Source organism: Atheta coriaria, unplaced genomic scaffold (genome assembly GCF_025399875.1).
Source record: "Atheta coriaria isolate IRGN ID8LTWV9N9 unplaced genomic scaffold, Caltech_Dcor_3.1 hic_scaffold_4_pilon, whole genome shotgun sequence".
Lineage (NCBI taxonomy): Eukaryota > Metazoa > Arthropoda > Insecta > Coleoptera > Staphylinidae > Dalotia > Dalotia coriaria.
Genome location: NW_027045446.1, coordinates 1,085,529 through 1,099,379, shown reverse-complemented (window position 1 = coordinate 1,099,379; position 13,851 = coordinate 1,085,529). Strand labels below are relative to the sequence as shown.

The window sequence follows — 13,851 nt, the reverse complement described above, 5'->3', positions numbered from 1 at the left end:
TATGTCCTAGTATTGAATTCACCAGATTTTAATTAATTTTTAGTTAATTATTTATATAATCAGTGGGAATACGTTAAAACAAACACACGTCGGTTACAAACGAAATTGACAGCCAACCGCCAAGCGCGAGTGTGCGCAGAACACACAAACTATAACTTGTCATTCACTAGTGTAGCGACAGCTTTACTCAAGCTGTCGTCACAATATGATTGACAACTGTTGATGTACTCACCGAAGGTGGTGAAATGATTGATGATGCGCACAAGGTCATAACCCCAGAATTTCACAAAACAAAAATTCAAAAAAATACGTTATAACTATCAAAATCAACCGAAATTAATACTTTAAACTAATCTTTACTGATTTACGCGTGTTCTAACACTGATTTTAATACTTTTTAATAAATTTTTCTGCAATTATTCACATGAATCAGCAAAAATACGTTAAAACAACACCGCGTCAGTTAGAAAAGAATATGACAGATACCCGCGTCTGCGCACTACGCATAAACAAATTTGACATTTGAATTTTGTCATTCAAGTGACATTCTTGTTCAACTTTCAAATATCTTCACATATCACAAAAAAATATATTATTTATTTCATTTTATATCATCTTAAATAATATGACATGTAATTCGCGTAGCTTAGTATATGATATTACAACTTAGAGCGCAAGTAATCTGTAAGAATATGCCTTAAGTACAATTCTCTGTAAGTACATACTTTATAAATATGTTTCAAAGCAATATTCGGATAAGAAAAACGAAAAATTGCTGCTTAAGGCATATTTCTATCATTAGTTTTCATTAGTTTCCATCTAAATGCTATTTACATTTATAAAATTGGAAAATATCGGAATGTAAAATTGAAAAATTCCTTAAAAAGCGTCTCAACGTTTAACCCTAGCGCGTAATATGTATAAAAATAGCAATTTGTAGTGATTAGTAATTATCGACGCAAGAAATTCAATTAAAACACCGTAAAATATAATAAATACAATAAATACGAAATCAAACGTTCGGAATTTGATAGAATCGTGTGCGAAATTAATAAAATATTGTGTAGATAGCATCACAGTAACCAGCACTTGTAATATTTCAATATTTCTGACTTAAAACAACCGGAAATTACGTTTAATTTGGTGTAATTGTTTCAATTTAGCTAATATTGACATTGAAAACGTTTGGAATTCATTAAAACCAAGTTAAAAACAACCTAACTTATTTAGGAATGTATCTGTTGCATCATTTTGTGGTTATGTCAAAAAATACTGTCAAAAACTGTCAAAATTCAAAAGTTTTACTTTAAACGCCTATATCTTCGGTAATAATTATTATTTTTAAAAGTATAAAAAGATTTATGCGCAGAACTCATCCAGGAATGAATTAAAAAAAGAATGAAGGAAATATCTCCACGCGTTTAAAAGTTATTCAATAAAAACTTACAAAAACCTTTTTGACAGTTGATGACTAATCTAACCACATTTTTCATCACGCCGCGTATTTATAAACGTATCTAGCTTATTGCAAGTATATACACGTGTTCTAGCACTAAGCATTTTGTTATTATTGTGTTTGTCGCATCGCGCATTAATTTAATTCCATTCTAATCAATTCATACCTATGTCTGCAACTGCACTTGTTCCTGCAGCTTTTCAAGCTCTACCTGGAGGAGCATGCGCATATCAGTCTCCACCTGTAACCTACCTCGTAAATCTTCGATTGTAATCGCGAATTCATCGCATCTACGATTTAATTCCGCCTCCATGGCGGCAAGGCGTTCATTCAACTCGTTGAAATGTCGACTGCTCAACATTTCCACACTGGATCGATCTGCAATCGGTGGTTTACCTGATGGTAGAGGTGAAATCGATGCCGGCGGGGATGGTGATGGTATACGCGGTATCGTCGGCGAGGTTTTCCGTACGGAAGCATCAATTGTCTGCGGGCGAACATTCACAACAGGTTTTGACCTTAGGATGACCTTGTCGATGGAATTGACACGTTCTAATTCTGAGGCTGTCTTAACCTCTTTGACATCTTTCGGTTTAGTTTGTGCCAACGCCGCTGGAGGCAATGATCTTGACATGTCAACAGCTGGAGACGCTTCAATTGGTTTTTCTTCGCTTTCAGGCCGGTTTACACGCTCGGATGCTGTGACTGTTGATCGTTTATTCATTTTTTTGTTCATTTCCTCCAACCATGGTGGTTTTTGAACGTCAATACTTCTTGGTTTTATCTCTCGTTGATCCTCTTCGCCAGCGCCATCTTCCAAACTGCCATAATCTGAATTACCATTTATTAAACCTTCGCCTTCTTTGAGTGCAACACTCGCCGGACGTCTGCCTGGACCTTTCACTCGATTCGCGCGTGGATCCTGCAGGACTGGATTGCGTTCGATGTTGTCAAACGCATGATACGATTCGTGCGCTGGATGCGTGTCATCATTATTAGTTATTTTGACGGATTTTGAACTAGCACCGCCATCTATGGTGTCTTGTATCTTTTTAGTGATACTACTAAAAAGACCACCGGCTGCACCCGACGGTGATTTTTATGCGGGACGCTTGGTTTTTTGTTGGGGATTGCAGGAGGGTCGAGTTTAACAGGTTTTACTTCTTGGGATTTGCGTTGGGTGGCAACATGCGTGGGTTTTGTAGGATTCACGGGGCGTTTGTCAACCTTTTCGCTGTCAGTGTCAATTGACGTAGGTGGCGCTGGCGGTGGTGCTTTCTCAACGAGTATGACGAAGTTATCAGGGAAGACACCTACTTTACCGTCGAGTTCACCACGCCACCAGCCTGCATCCTGGCCGTCTTTACTGATGAGTGTCACAATATCGCCTTCTTTGAGTGTTAATTCATCGGAATTCTGGGCTTGGTACGCGTATTTTACCTCACAGAATGTTTTAACTGGAACTAATTGTAAATATTTAATAGTTTTAGGTTAGAAATGTGAAAAACCTACTTATTTTCGGTTCTTCTTTGACAACTGGCACAATTTCAACTGGTTTTTGTTCCTCCCGGCCATTTTCGTTGATTTCCTCGACGAAATTCGAAGGAAACACACCAACTTTACCATTTATTCTGCCTTTCCACCATCCTTCTTCTTCCTCGCCAACAACTTCAATAATTTCACCCAGATTTAAACTGAGTTCATCTTCGTGTTCCTGTTTGTAGGAGTAGATGACTCTGCATCTTCTGCTATTGGTTGAGTTCGCCCTCATTTTCACCTGCATTAACATGACGAAATTATCGGGAAACAGTCCGCGTTTACCATCAAGGACTCCTTCACACCAGCCTTCCTGCTTTTTCACTACCTCTTTGATGACATCACCTTTTTTTATTGTGAGTTCATCTGCTTGCTTTGCACTGTAGTCATGCTCAACTATTGCCTCAGCTAAAACAACACACTGGCTATAAACGAGGTGAAAAATGTATGAAAAATGTTGGAATGAGTGAGTTTATAAAACAAAACTTGTTTATCAAAGCGCAAATACCGCGCTAGGAGTGATTTCTGCGTTATCTGAGATACGTTATCGGAAATGTAGGCTTACCCATCGTCTTGCAAATGCATTTATCAGTGTGTGCAAAGTGTGATATCAACGTGAAACATTTGGAATTAAAAATGTAGCACGACGTTGCAGCTTGACCAAGCCCATTCAATGCGCGATCAACAATATTGTTGGATTGCGTATGTCTGGCTCTCTGTTTAGTTAACGCGCGCGCGGCGAATGATTACGTACTTCACACTTAACTCTTTCTTTCTCTTTGCTGTGCTGCTCCTGCTGGCGGAGAGTACGAATTTGAGAATTGTTTGTGGCCAGCAGATGAGTGTATGACTCAAACGCGTTAGTAACCTTAGTTACTTTTGTTTTTCTAGTTCCCTTTCCACCAACACTACTAGTGGTCTAGGAGTGAATGACGTTTGGTTGTTTCGCCGCGCGTTGAAATATTTTGACGCAAAAATAGATTTATAAAAAGATCATATGGATAAAAGTTGTATTTCCTCGTTAAATTTAATTAAAACTTTAAATATTTTATGTGACGAAATGACGTTGTGATGCGTTGCGGGCTGCAGACAACGTTACCAACTGCTTTTCACCCTAGAAAAGTTACTAACTATGTCACTGGTATAACAACCCCAAAACCATATTATTGTTAAAACAATTATTATAACAAACAGACTAAGAAATTTGCAATATCTAATTAAAAATTATCATTTGCCATGTTATAATGTATACTTTTGTAGAGTAAATTCATAATCTAACGTTTAAATCGCCTATAAAACAAAAATTTCTCTACATACTTCTCACGTAATTATACGTCACACATACACAGTTTAAATACCTACGGTTTACAAGGGGGTAGATGTACTCGCTTCGGCGGTACATATACTAAAATTGGAACGATACAGAGAAGATTAGCATGGCCCCTGCGCAAGGATGACACGCAAAATCGTGAAGCGTTCCACATTTTTTGATGATCCACATATCAGCAGCCATTTTATTTAGTTCACGGTATACAGACTTTCAAAGAATATGGTTTATAGGTTAGATTATATCAGTATATCAGTCTTAACAGTTCATTTGTTTCTGTTTTGATTTTTAAAGCGTAGGCCTACGTTATACACAACTAGCTACAACTAAGATACACCCGCATTACCAAAAAACAAAAAGAAAAAAGTATTACATGTTTGTTTGTTATGAAATCTACAGTATACATAGAAAAATACTTCTTCGAACTAGTTAAGTTTCTTTACATTTACAAGATGAGTTCATGTTTTGAATGACGATTAAAAAATACTTCTCTTATGAATAAAAAAGTTAGCAACGCAATATTATGTACATTCTCGTATCGCTAGGTATATATATAATACAAATACAATCTCGTGAAAGAAATGAATCAAACAGTGAGTGTAAGAGTGTTGTGTGCGGTTAAATGGACTAGAACTAGAAATATCGTCACATCGTCACATCGTCACCCTGTTTCATTACAATCGCGCACGCGCATTACAAATTCCGCTAGATTACTACATTGCTACGCTTGGTCCGTCTGACAATCGACTCATCACAATAATAATTTAAGTATGACTCTGGCTACAAATGACGATCTCACATTGAATCTAAGCAATTGTTTAATCGTTTTTAGCAACTTATTCTACTTTCAGGCGTCTGCTGAATTCCTCTTGTTGTCGCTCACGCCATTCCTTCTTTGGTTTCGATCTTTTTAGCTGTCCATCCCTGGAAAATCGAGATTTGAGGTTAGTTTATTGACATTTTAAGTTCAAAAACAGGTTTTTAACAAAAATCATCAAAATATCGGTATTTTATTATAAAAATACCTAAAATACCTCCGATATATACCGGTATACCGGTATTTTTTAACATCAAAATATCGGTATACCGGTATTAACCTCAAAATTCACGTTTCTCCTAAAAATTTCATTTCTTTTGCCGCGAATCAACAAAATTAACAATAATTTCAAGAATTGAGGTTAGTTTTTTTATATTTTAAGTTCAAAAGCCGGTTTTTAACAAAAATCATCAAAATATCGGTATTTGAGTATAAAGATACCGATATAGACTCAAATATATACCGGTATACCGATATTTTAATGTTAAAAATACCGGTATACCGGTATTAACCTCAAAATTCACATTTCTCCTAAAAATTTCGTCTCTTTTGCCGCGAATCAACAAAATTAACAATAATTTCAAGAATTGAGGTTAGTTTTTTGATATTTTAAGTTCAAAAGCCGGTTTTTAACAAAAATCACCAAAATATCGGTGTTTGAGTATAAAAACACCTAAAATACCTCCGATATATACCGGTATACCGATATTTTGATGTTAAAAAATACCGGTATACCGGTTTTAACCTCAAAATTCACATTTCTCCTAAAAATTTCATTTCCTTTGCCGCGAATCAACAAAATTAACAATAATTTCAAGAATTGAGGTTAGTCTTTTGATATTTTAAGTTCAAAAGCCAATTTTTAACAAAAATCATCAAAATATCGGTATTTGAGTATAAAAATACCGATATTACCTCAAATAAATACCGGTATACCGATATTTTGATGTTAAAAAATACCGGTATACCGGTATTAACCTCAAAATACACATTTCTCCTAAAAATTTCATTTTTTTTTGCCGCGAATTAACACAAAACCCAAAAATTAACAATTAAAGCTTACCAAACAAGATCTACAAGTCCCCCTTGCGTAGCAATCACAGACTTGACACGATTAGCGAAATCAATCGCTGTTTCCCCCTCCTTTTGCGTCATCGGCGGCAAATACCACACCTCGCAGACAATCGCCCAACTGGTCATCATCATGTACAAATACTGCATCATCGAGTATTTATTACTGTTCCAAAACGCGTCGCCAAACCGCGGATCGTATTTAATCGCAACCGGATAAATTACACTCCCAACTTCAAAGCTACCCTTTTTAAACTGCATCACAGATGTATTATTAATACAAGTGCCTTCCGGGAAGATCAAAATCGGCGGATTGGTTGGCTTAGAAACGTGGTCTTTCAACCTTGCAGCAACAGCATGCCTGTCTTTAACCTCCGAGCGTTCAAACCAAATATGCGGCGAGGCACGCGCCAAAGCCCTTTGTAAAACACCCAGGAATCCACCATGTCTCTGCCCAATCTAAAATATCACACATTTTAATATAAATTTATTAATTTCAGAGGGAATTAATGATGAGGTGATTGTGATTCGGATGAAAACATACCAGTGAGTAACAATTATCGCACATGAGCACCAACACATCGATTGGCGATGTATGGTTGGCTACGCAGATACCATTCAGAGGAATATTCTCTTTATTGTGATAGGTGATGACTGAAGACAACGCCGCGGAGAGTATTCCAAAGCACATCATTGAGATGTGTCCATTCAGCCACTTTTTGAATGGGCCGTCGTTAAAGTAGCCGACAAGCGCCGTGCACAAAGTCAACCACATTACCTGGACGCATACAAAGTAAACAAAACACAACAATTACAAGAAAAAAGACAAAAATAAGCATATAAAGCATAAAAAAGCATGGTTTTTGGATGTAATGATGTGTTTTATGTGTGTTTTGGTTAGTAGTGTTACCAAAGAGTAATTATTGTCAGTGGAGAGTATGAGTACATCCACTGGTGATGTATGATTGGCAACGCAGACGCTCCCCCTTGCAGGACGATACTGCCGGTTGTAGATAACAATCCGGCCGCTTAGCGACCGACTCATGATGCGGAAGGAGCTTTTGAATGAGATTTCATTCAGCCAACGCTTCAATCCGCACTCTGGTATTAAACCGACCAAACCAGTGGTGAGTATCAACCACACAATCTGTTATTTGTGTTAATTACATTGTTTAAATCATAAAAATTAAATAAAAATTGATAGAAATTTTAAAATACACTTACGCCGATGAAGCAAATGAGCACACGTAGTGGAAATAGGAAGAAGTAGCGAATGCAGAAGCCGCACACCCAGATAACAGTCAATTTCCATGAGATAAACTCATAATGGCGGTTGGTGCGCGTCATTAAATTCCAGTTTTTCAGCTCTTCGGCTTCAAAACGCGATGTGACTTGGTCCTCGATGATTGCTTCCATGCCAGCGCGTATGAAATCGAAACAATTGGACAGTTGAAAGTCGTACTTTTCCTATAAAATGTTGAAAAACACGAGTTTGCAATTAAGTTGCGGTAATTATATTGATTAAACTTACATCACCGGAATTCGACTTTGCATCATCATTAGCAACCTCTCCAACGGGTATTTCGCCGTTTTTAGGCGGTTCTGGCACGAGAATTAAATTATTATCGCGATTTATAAGATTATTACTGCTTGGATGTGACCGAATTCCATTTGTTTTCTCGTTCGGATGCAAACCATTTGCGAGCGCAGCCGAGTTGTTTTCAACTGCATCCTGTTGCAGTTCCTGTACGTTGGATGTGCTTTTGATGAGTGCTTCCTCTTCCTCTTCGTCCACACTCTCATTGGGACGTATTTTTTTCTGTTCTGTTTCGATGTTAGCACGACCATACTACAAAAACGAAAAAAGTTAGATATCATGATGGCTGCCGTGACGTTGACCAATCAGAAGCGGTTGTGAGCCATGATGGCCGCTCGTGTCACGCACCTGATTGGTGTGGACAGTGACCGTTGACAGATGACAGATAAATTTGAATTTGTAACCAAGCACGATGAAAAACAAAACTTATCACGATCTGGGTTAAAGTTCGAGATCGATTGATAATCTAATTGCAATCAACACGCGACTATAAACATTGATCACATCACTAACAATCGATTAATAATACTTTGTACCTATCATAATATTTAAACACTTAAAATTTTCAAGGTTACAACTAATTTGTGACGTCATAAAATAACTTGTTTTTTGAAGAAATCAACGTGTTGTTTGGGTGCAGTTGTCTTTTGTTTTTATTTTCATTTCAACATACCTCAAATATGATCAGTAATAATTTGATGTAGAGTCGTCGTACGCCGATGGATTTACCAATCGAAGCGAGGAAGATGATGCAGAGTAAGATCATCAAGAACGGCGTGAAGAGCAGCGAGCCGAGGACGGCCAGCGCAGTCGTGATCACTGCCATCGTCTTTTTTTGCAACCAATCACAAGCCACCGAAGCCGCACACGATCGTCGTTTGTTTCACTGCGTGTTGCAATTTGTTACTGAATGTGATGCAACGCGTATTGGGCGAAAGTTGGACGCGCACTGTATGCGTTTTTATTTTCTGCGTGAAATTCACTCGCGTGCCTGCTGATTCTGTGGAGTAATCGGAGCAATCGGAGCAATCATCGCGGCGTTACGTGTGCGCGCCGAGTGATTCGTTGATTCGCGACCACGACGAGAGATAACGACGACTACGCGGCCTCGCATGGGCGCTGCAAAGCCGCGGCGCGAAATAAAGACATCGCGACACTACTGAAATTTTGATGACTGATTAATTCGTGAACTGCGCACGAACATGTGTCGGTTTGAATGACGGCGAGGCGCTATTTCACTCGGTTGGTGGTTTCTCACTCGTGTGTGTCCTTTGGGTCAGACACGAATCAAACCGAAGATAAACGATGTAAAATTTGACTTTAAAAACATAAAAAACAGTATAATATTACATCTAATCGATTAATTAACACATAAAACATAGAAAACTATCATAAAACTTGAATTTAACACATGAAAACTTTGTAATTTCATCAATTTTCTAAATTTTTACAAGTTAAAAGTGTCAGCTGTCATTTTAGTCTATCAGCTGTCAAATTTTCATTCCCGTCGACTTGCGCTCCGCTCCGCTGATCGAAATTAACAAAATTCTCAGCTTTTCTTAATTCTACTGCCCGTACCACACATAAAACACTACAAAATGTCTGCCCTCCCAGCGCCCGTCAACGTTTCACCCCTGATCCGCGTAAGTATCACCTTTTTCTTCAATAAAAATCTTGACATTACATAACTTAACCTGATTGTTTTAAAGTTTGGACGATGGGGAATGCTCTCAGCTGGTATTATGTGGGGTATGTTCCACCACAACAGGCTCAGCAAGAAGGAGACCGCGTTCAGGGAGGTTGAAGCCAAGCAGAAGGTCGCTCGTGACGCAAAATTGGCCGCTGAAAAGAAGGCCGCGTCCGACAAAGAAATGAAAGACTTGGAGGCTGCATTGTCTGGCAAGTAGATTATTCAATCAGAAAAGCAAAAGAGAAGATTTAAATACTGGGTATCTTGTAAATTAAGTGCAAACTTATGTTCTGTGGGATCGACATGATGCTGATAGTGAAATAAATGTTAGAAATTTAGATTTTGTTCATTTTTGTGTAAGATTCCCAATATGACAATTGACAGCAGAAGTGGTAGTCTTGTTAGATTGAGTTGTGCATTGCAGCGCCATCTATGAATCAAATATTGTATTATGCTTGATATGGCTACTTTGCTGCCAGGCGACACTACAATTCACTTTTTTACTAAAAATCATCACACATTTCAATAAAAAAGCTATAGATGTGATTTGAATCTAATTTACTACTTATTTAACAATAGAAACACCACACACCAACTAAAATAATGAAAATAACTTGAAAAACACTTAAAAACTCATAAAAATCCATAAAATTTGCAAAAAATTAGCAAATTATCAACAATATCATTGAATAAAACATTTCGACTGTTGCGTGGCTGGAATACCAAGGTCACGATGCGTCATCAAGCGTTTCACACAGCTTGGCACTACTTATTTGATCAATAATCACGAATTTTACGCAAAAACAACGAAAACTCCCAAACAATCACCTTATGTGTATTGTTTTCATGTTGAAACACATTCCCCAAGCGTAAATACAAAAAAACATAGAATGCCGACTTTCTAGAGATGAAATGTGCGCAGATGCGGGTCAGCGTGAAATGAAGACACGTACAAGAAGCACCAACCGCAGCAGACGGCTAATAATAACCCAGTTATTTCTGGTGAAGATAATTATAAGTCTGAAGCGTTCCAAACGTCTTAAGACAAGAAAACAGGCGTACAACATGTTTAGATGCATGTACCATGTTGATTTCATAGGTTTTTATGTTGATTCAATGCTTTTTCACTAAAATTAGTCAGGTGAAGTGAATTGGTGAGTTTACCAGTGACGACTTTCACAAAACAAGCCATAAAAGGCGTGAATCAACCAACCGGTGTGTTTCATTCCGCTTGAGTGATGCCCGCGTACCATCTGCTTGATATTCCATGGAAACTATGTTGTAATGAGGGTGTTTTTGATGAAAATAAACGGAAAACAACCCTGGCTCCACCCTAAAATGAGAAATGACATCATACCTGCTAGAAATAACAAAAATCTATACTTTTACACTGTTTTAACGGTTGTATGATACAAAAACACATAAATAATGACTATTTTGATAAGAATATCATTATTACAATCAAAATATATGAATTATAACTGAATTAGAGACGAAAAGGCATTGACCTCTGTGTACTTTCAAGTTCACAGCTCTTGAAGGCTTAAAATAATGAATTCTTGTTAATATTTAATGCTACGATGGGTTTTCTACCTCGTAACTAAGACAACGACCTCTAAGGAAGGTAATAGCTGTAATTAAATGTTTAATTAATCGAAATTAACGCACGAATGATTAAAAAATGATGAAAATTTTGAATTGTGATGTGTTTTTGTATAAAAATCTTTAAAAGGTAATGTAAATATTGTATATAATACACCTACGTTTGTTTGATTCGAGGCAAACATGCCCATTTATGAAAATATTACGTTTATTCATAGTAATTGATTCTTGAAAATTCTGCAGAGGAGTTCGTTGGCGTGCCGGCGACCGTTAACTTGTGTTTGTGTTGGTGTGGCGGTTGAGTCATACTGGGTTGCCTAGTGTTCAGAAATTCAAACAAAAATAACAAATTTTTTTGTTTCTAGATGATTTTAAACTATTATTTCATAGTTTTATGTTTGATTTCTATTGTTTTATTGTTGTGAGATGTTTTTTGATTGTTTATTAAGTTTTTAGCTTTTTATATTTTGGGTGTGTTGTGATGTGTAAACGTGACAACGCTGCGATTCTGTTTGCATGGCCATGGCGTATGAGTTCCGTTCGGCAACGACCAATCACAGTTAAGGCGTTGTCTCCCACGTGACCCCCTAGCGGCGACGTTTATAAATACGAGTCGGCCGGCTTTCCTCTTCATTCGTTTAGACACCACTCGTCGTGTGCGTATCTGAACGTTTACCCCCCAAAAAAAGAAATTCTTCCATTTTGTAACAACTCTCAACTCATCTCTCAATATGGTAAGTACCCACCCATATATATTATATACCCCCGAGTAAATTTTCATTAATAATCATCGAATAATCTACCATGACGGTTGAATTTTTATCCGCCATCTTGTTTCGTGTGAAAAATTCAAATTTATCCACGTTTTTTTAATTTAAATGATACCGATGTTAATTTTGATTGTTTTTGTATAGCGTGAGTGTATCTCAGTCCACGTTGGTCAAGCCGGTGTCCAGATCGGTAACGCCTGCTGGGAGTTGTACTGCCTGGAGCATGGCATCCAGCCCGATGGTCAAATGCCATCTGACAAGACCGTCGGCGGAGGTGATGACAGTTTCAACACCTTCTTCAGCGAAACCGGCGCTGGCAAACACGTCCCACGTGCTGTCTTCGTCGATCTGGAACCCACCGTCGTCGATGAAGTGCGTACCGGCACCTACCGCCAGCTTTTCCACCCGGAGCAACTCATCACCGGCAAGGAAGACGCTGCGAACAACTACGCCCGCGGCCACTACACCATCGGCAAGGAAATCGTCGACCTTGTCCTCGACCGCATCCGTAAACTAGCGGATCAATGCACTGGACTGCAAGGTTTCCTCATCTTCCACTCATTCGGAGGTGGTACCGGCTCAGGTTTCACTTCCTTATTGATGGAACGCTTGTCTGTTGACTACGGAAAGAAATCCAAGCTGGAATTCGCCATTTACCCAGCCCCACAAGTATCCACTGCTGTTGTAGAGCCCTACAACTCAATCCTCACCACGCATACCACCCTGGAGCACTCAGATTGTGCTTTCATGGTGGACAACGAAGCCATCTATGACATTTGCCGCAGGAATTTGGACATCGAACGTCCTACCTACACCAATCTCAACAGGTTGATTGGTCAGATTGTATCCTCAATCACCGCTTCTCTGCGTTTCGATGGTGCTCTCAACGTGGATCTCACAGAGTTCCAAACCAACTTGGTGCCTTACCCAAGAATCCACTTCCCGTTGGTCACCTATGCTCCGGTAATCTCTGCTGAGAAGGCTTATCACGAGCAGTTGTCCGTGGCTGAGATCACCAACGCTTGCTTTGAGCCTGCTAACCAGATGGTGAAATGCGACCCGCGTCATGGTAAATACATGGCGTGTTGCATGTTGTACCGTGGTGATGTTGTCCCCAAGGATGTCAACGCCGCCATTGCTACCATCAAGACCAAGCGTACGATTCAATTCGTTGATTGGTGTCCGACTGGATTCAAGGTTGGTATTAACTACCAGCCACCAACTGTGGTGCCTGGTGGTGATTTGGCGAAGGTACAGCGTGCTGTTTGCATGTTGTCGAACACCACGGCTATTGCCGAGGCTTGGGCTAGGTTGGATCATAAGTTTGATCTGATGTACGCCAAGAGAGCCTTTGTGCACTGGTATGTTGGTGAGGGTATGGAGGAAGGTGAATTCTCTGAGGCTAGGGAGGATTTGGCTGCTCTGGAGAAGGATTATGAAGAGGTTGGTATGGATTCCGGTGAGGGTGAGGGCGAAGGTGGCGAGGAGTATTAATTCTGCGCGCACGATGCAAGATTTCCAGTTTATGGCTGATTGAAACGAGAATAAAAATGCTTGAAGAAATTTTTCTGTTGGGAAATATTTGTACCTTGAGGTCCATAATCATCCTGTCTGATTATTTATATGTTTGGAATAATATTTGCTAGTTTATTTGATTTATTTGTGTTTTTTTAAGAAATTTTTGAAGAGAAATGAAAGTTTCTGTATAGTTTTGCTTTTAAACAAGATGGCGGAGTTGTTTTACTTTTGCGACGCTAGGGGGCGTTTATGACGATGAAAGAAGAACTCTGAAGTGCATTGCTGGTTGCAAACACTCAGGCGTTAGAAAATAACTTAGTATTTGTAGCGAGGTATGCGGCCGATCAGAAAAAATTGTTTGTCATATCCCAGGTATAACTGAAAACCCAGCCTTCAACCTGCTATATGACTCATAAAAACTGCGAATTCACATTTACTCGTTTGCAAATATCATGTTAAATTGTAAC

At 38.7% G+C, this 13,851-nt stretch overlaps 4 protein-coding genes, 1 long non-coding RNA gene and 1 other non-coding gene across 8 annotated transcripts; 3 read left to right on the top strand and 3 right to left on the bottom strand.

Moving 5' to 3' along the window:
• Positions 1–577: 577 nt before the first annotated feature.
• On the bottom strand, positions 578–3,878 carry cindr (CIN85 and CD2AP related). Its single transcript, XM_065301596.1, is given in 4 exon segments — positions 578–2,557; positions 2,560–2,919; positions 2,969–3,400; positions 3,558–3,878. Coding segments are annotated over 4 exon segments (1,731 nt in total). The 5' UTR covers positions 3,562–3,878; the 3' UTR covers positions 578–1,622.
• A 495-nt stretch (positions 3,879–4,373) lies between these two features.
• LOC135791446 (U6 spliceosomal RNA) lies at positions 4,374–4,480 on the top strand. Its single transcript, XR_010548048.1, has one exon. It is a non-coding gene; the product is annotated as a U6 spliceosomal RNA (small nuclear RNA).
• Positions 4,476–9,101, bottom strand: Gpat4 (Glycerol-3-phosphate acyltransferase 4). Of its 3 annotated transcripts, XM_065301600.1 has the most exons (7): positions 8,478–9,101; positions 7,739–8,056; positions 7,432–7,674; positions 7,118–7,354; positions 6,752–6,985; positions 6,200–6,666; positions 4,476–5,243 (listed from the first exon to the last, which is right to left on the bottom strand). In XM_065301600.1, exons 1-7 carry the CDS (start codon positions 8,628–8,630, stop codon positions 5,156–5,158), a joined length of 1,740 nt encoding a protein of 579 aa, XP_065157672.1. In that variant the 5' UTR covers positions 8,631–9,101; the 3' UTR covers positions 4,476–5,155. The 3 variants fall into 3 exon arrangements, with proteins under 3 accessions (XP_065157672.1, XP_065157670.1, XP_065157671.1); XM_065301598.1 differs by lacking the exon at positions 6,752–6,985 and having other exon boundaries at positions 8,478–9,097; XM_065301599.1 differs by lacking the exon at positions 7,118–7,354 and having other exon boundaries at positions 8,478–9,096.
• Positions 9,102–9,208: 107 nt separating this feature from the next.
• On the top strand, positions 9,209–9,832 carry ATPsynE (ATP synthase, subunit E). The gene is made up of 2 exons (XM_065301601.1): positions 9,209–9,447; positions 9,514–9,832. Exons 1-2 carry the CDS (start codon positions 9,403–9,405, stop codon positions 9,709–9,711), a joined length of 243 nt encoding a protein of 80 aa, XP_065157673.1. The 5' UTR covers positions 9,209–9,402; the 3' UTR covers positions 9,712–9,832.
• A 205-nt stretch (positions 9,833–10,037) lies between these two features.
• LOC135790576 (uncharacterized) lies at positions 10,038–11,497 on the bottom strand. Its single transcript, XR_010547821.1, has 2 exons — positions 11,258–11,497; positions 10,038–10,827 (listed from the first exon to the last, which is right to left on the bottom strand). It is a non-coding gene; the product is annotated as an uncharacterized lncRNA (long non-coding RNA).
• Positions 11,498–11,669: 172 nt separating this feature from the next.
• LOC135790943 (tubulin alpha-1 chain) lies at positions 11,670–13,429 on the top strand. The gene is made up of 2 exons (XM_065301240.1): positions 11,670–11,830; positions 12,011–13,429. Exons 1-2 carry the CDS (start codon positions 11,828–11,830, stop codon positions 13,358–13,360), a joined length of 1,353 nt encoding a protein of 450 aa, XP_065157312.1. The 5' UTR covers positions 11,670–11,827; the 3' UTR covers positions 13,361–13,429.
• Positions 13,430–13,851: the final 422 nt, after the last annotated feature.

Bases quoted from the DNA above. Each gene is read 5' to 3' on its own strand.
- ATPsynE (XM_065301601.1), top strand. From the start codon at position 9,403: ATGTCTGCCCTCCCAGCGCCCGTCAACGTTTCACCCCTGATCCGC. The intron at 9,448-9,513 runs GTAAGTATCACC...ATTGTTTTAAAG, and splicing joins ACGTTTCACCCCTGATCCGC to TTTGGACGATGGGGAATGCT.
- Gpat4 (XM_065301600.1), bottom strand. From the start codon at position 8,630: ATGGCAGTGATCACGACTGCGCTGGCCGTCCTCGGCTCGCTGCTCTTC. The intron at 7,675-7,738 runs GTAAGTTTAATC...AACATTTTATAG, and splicing joins CAAAGTCGAATTCCGGTGAT to GAAAAGTACGACTTTCAACT. The intron at 6,986-7,117 runs GTAACACTACTA...GTATGCGTCCAG, and splicing joins CTGACAATAATTACTCTTTG to GTAATGTGGTTGACTTTGTG.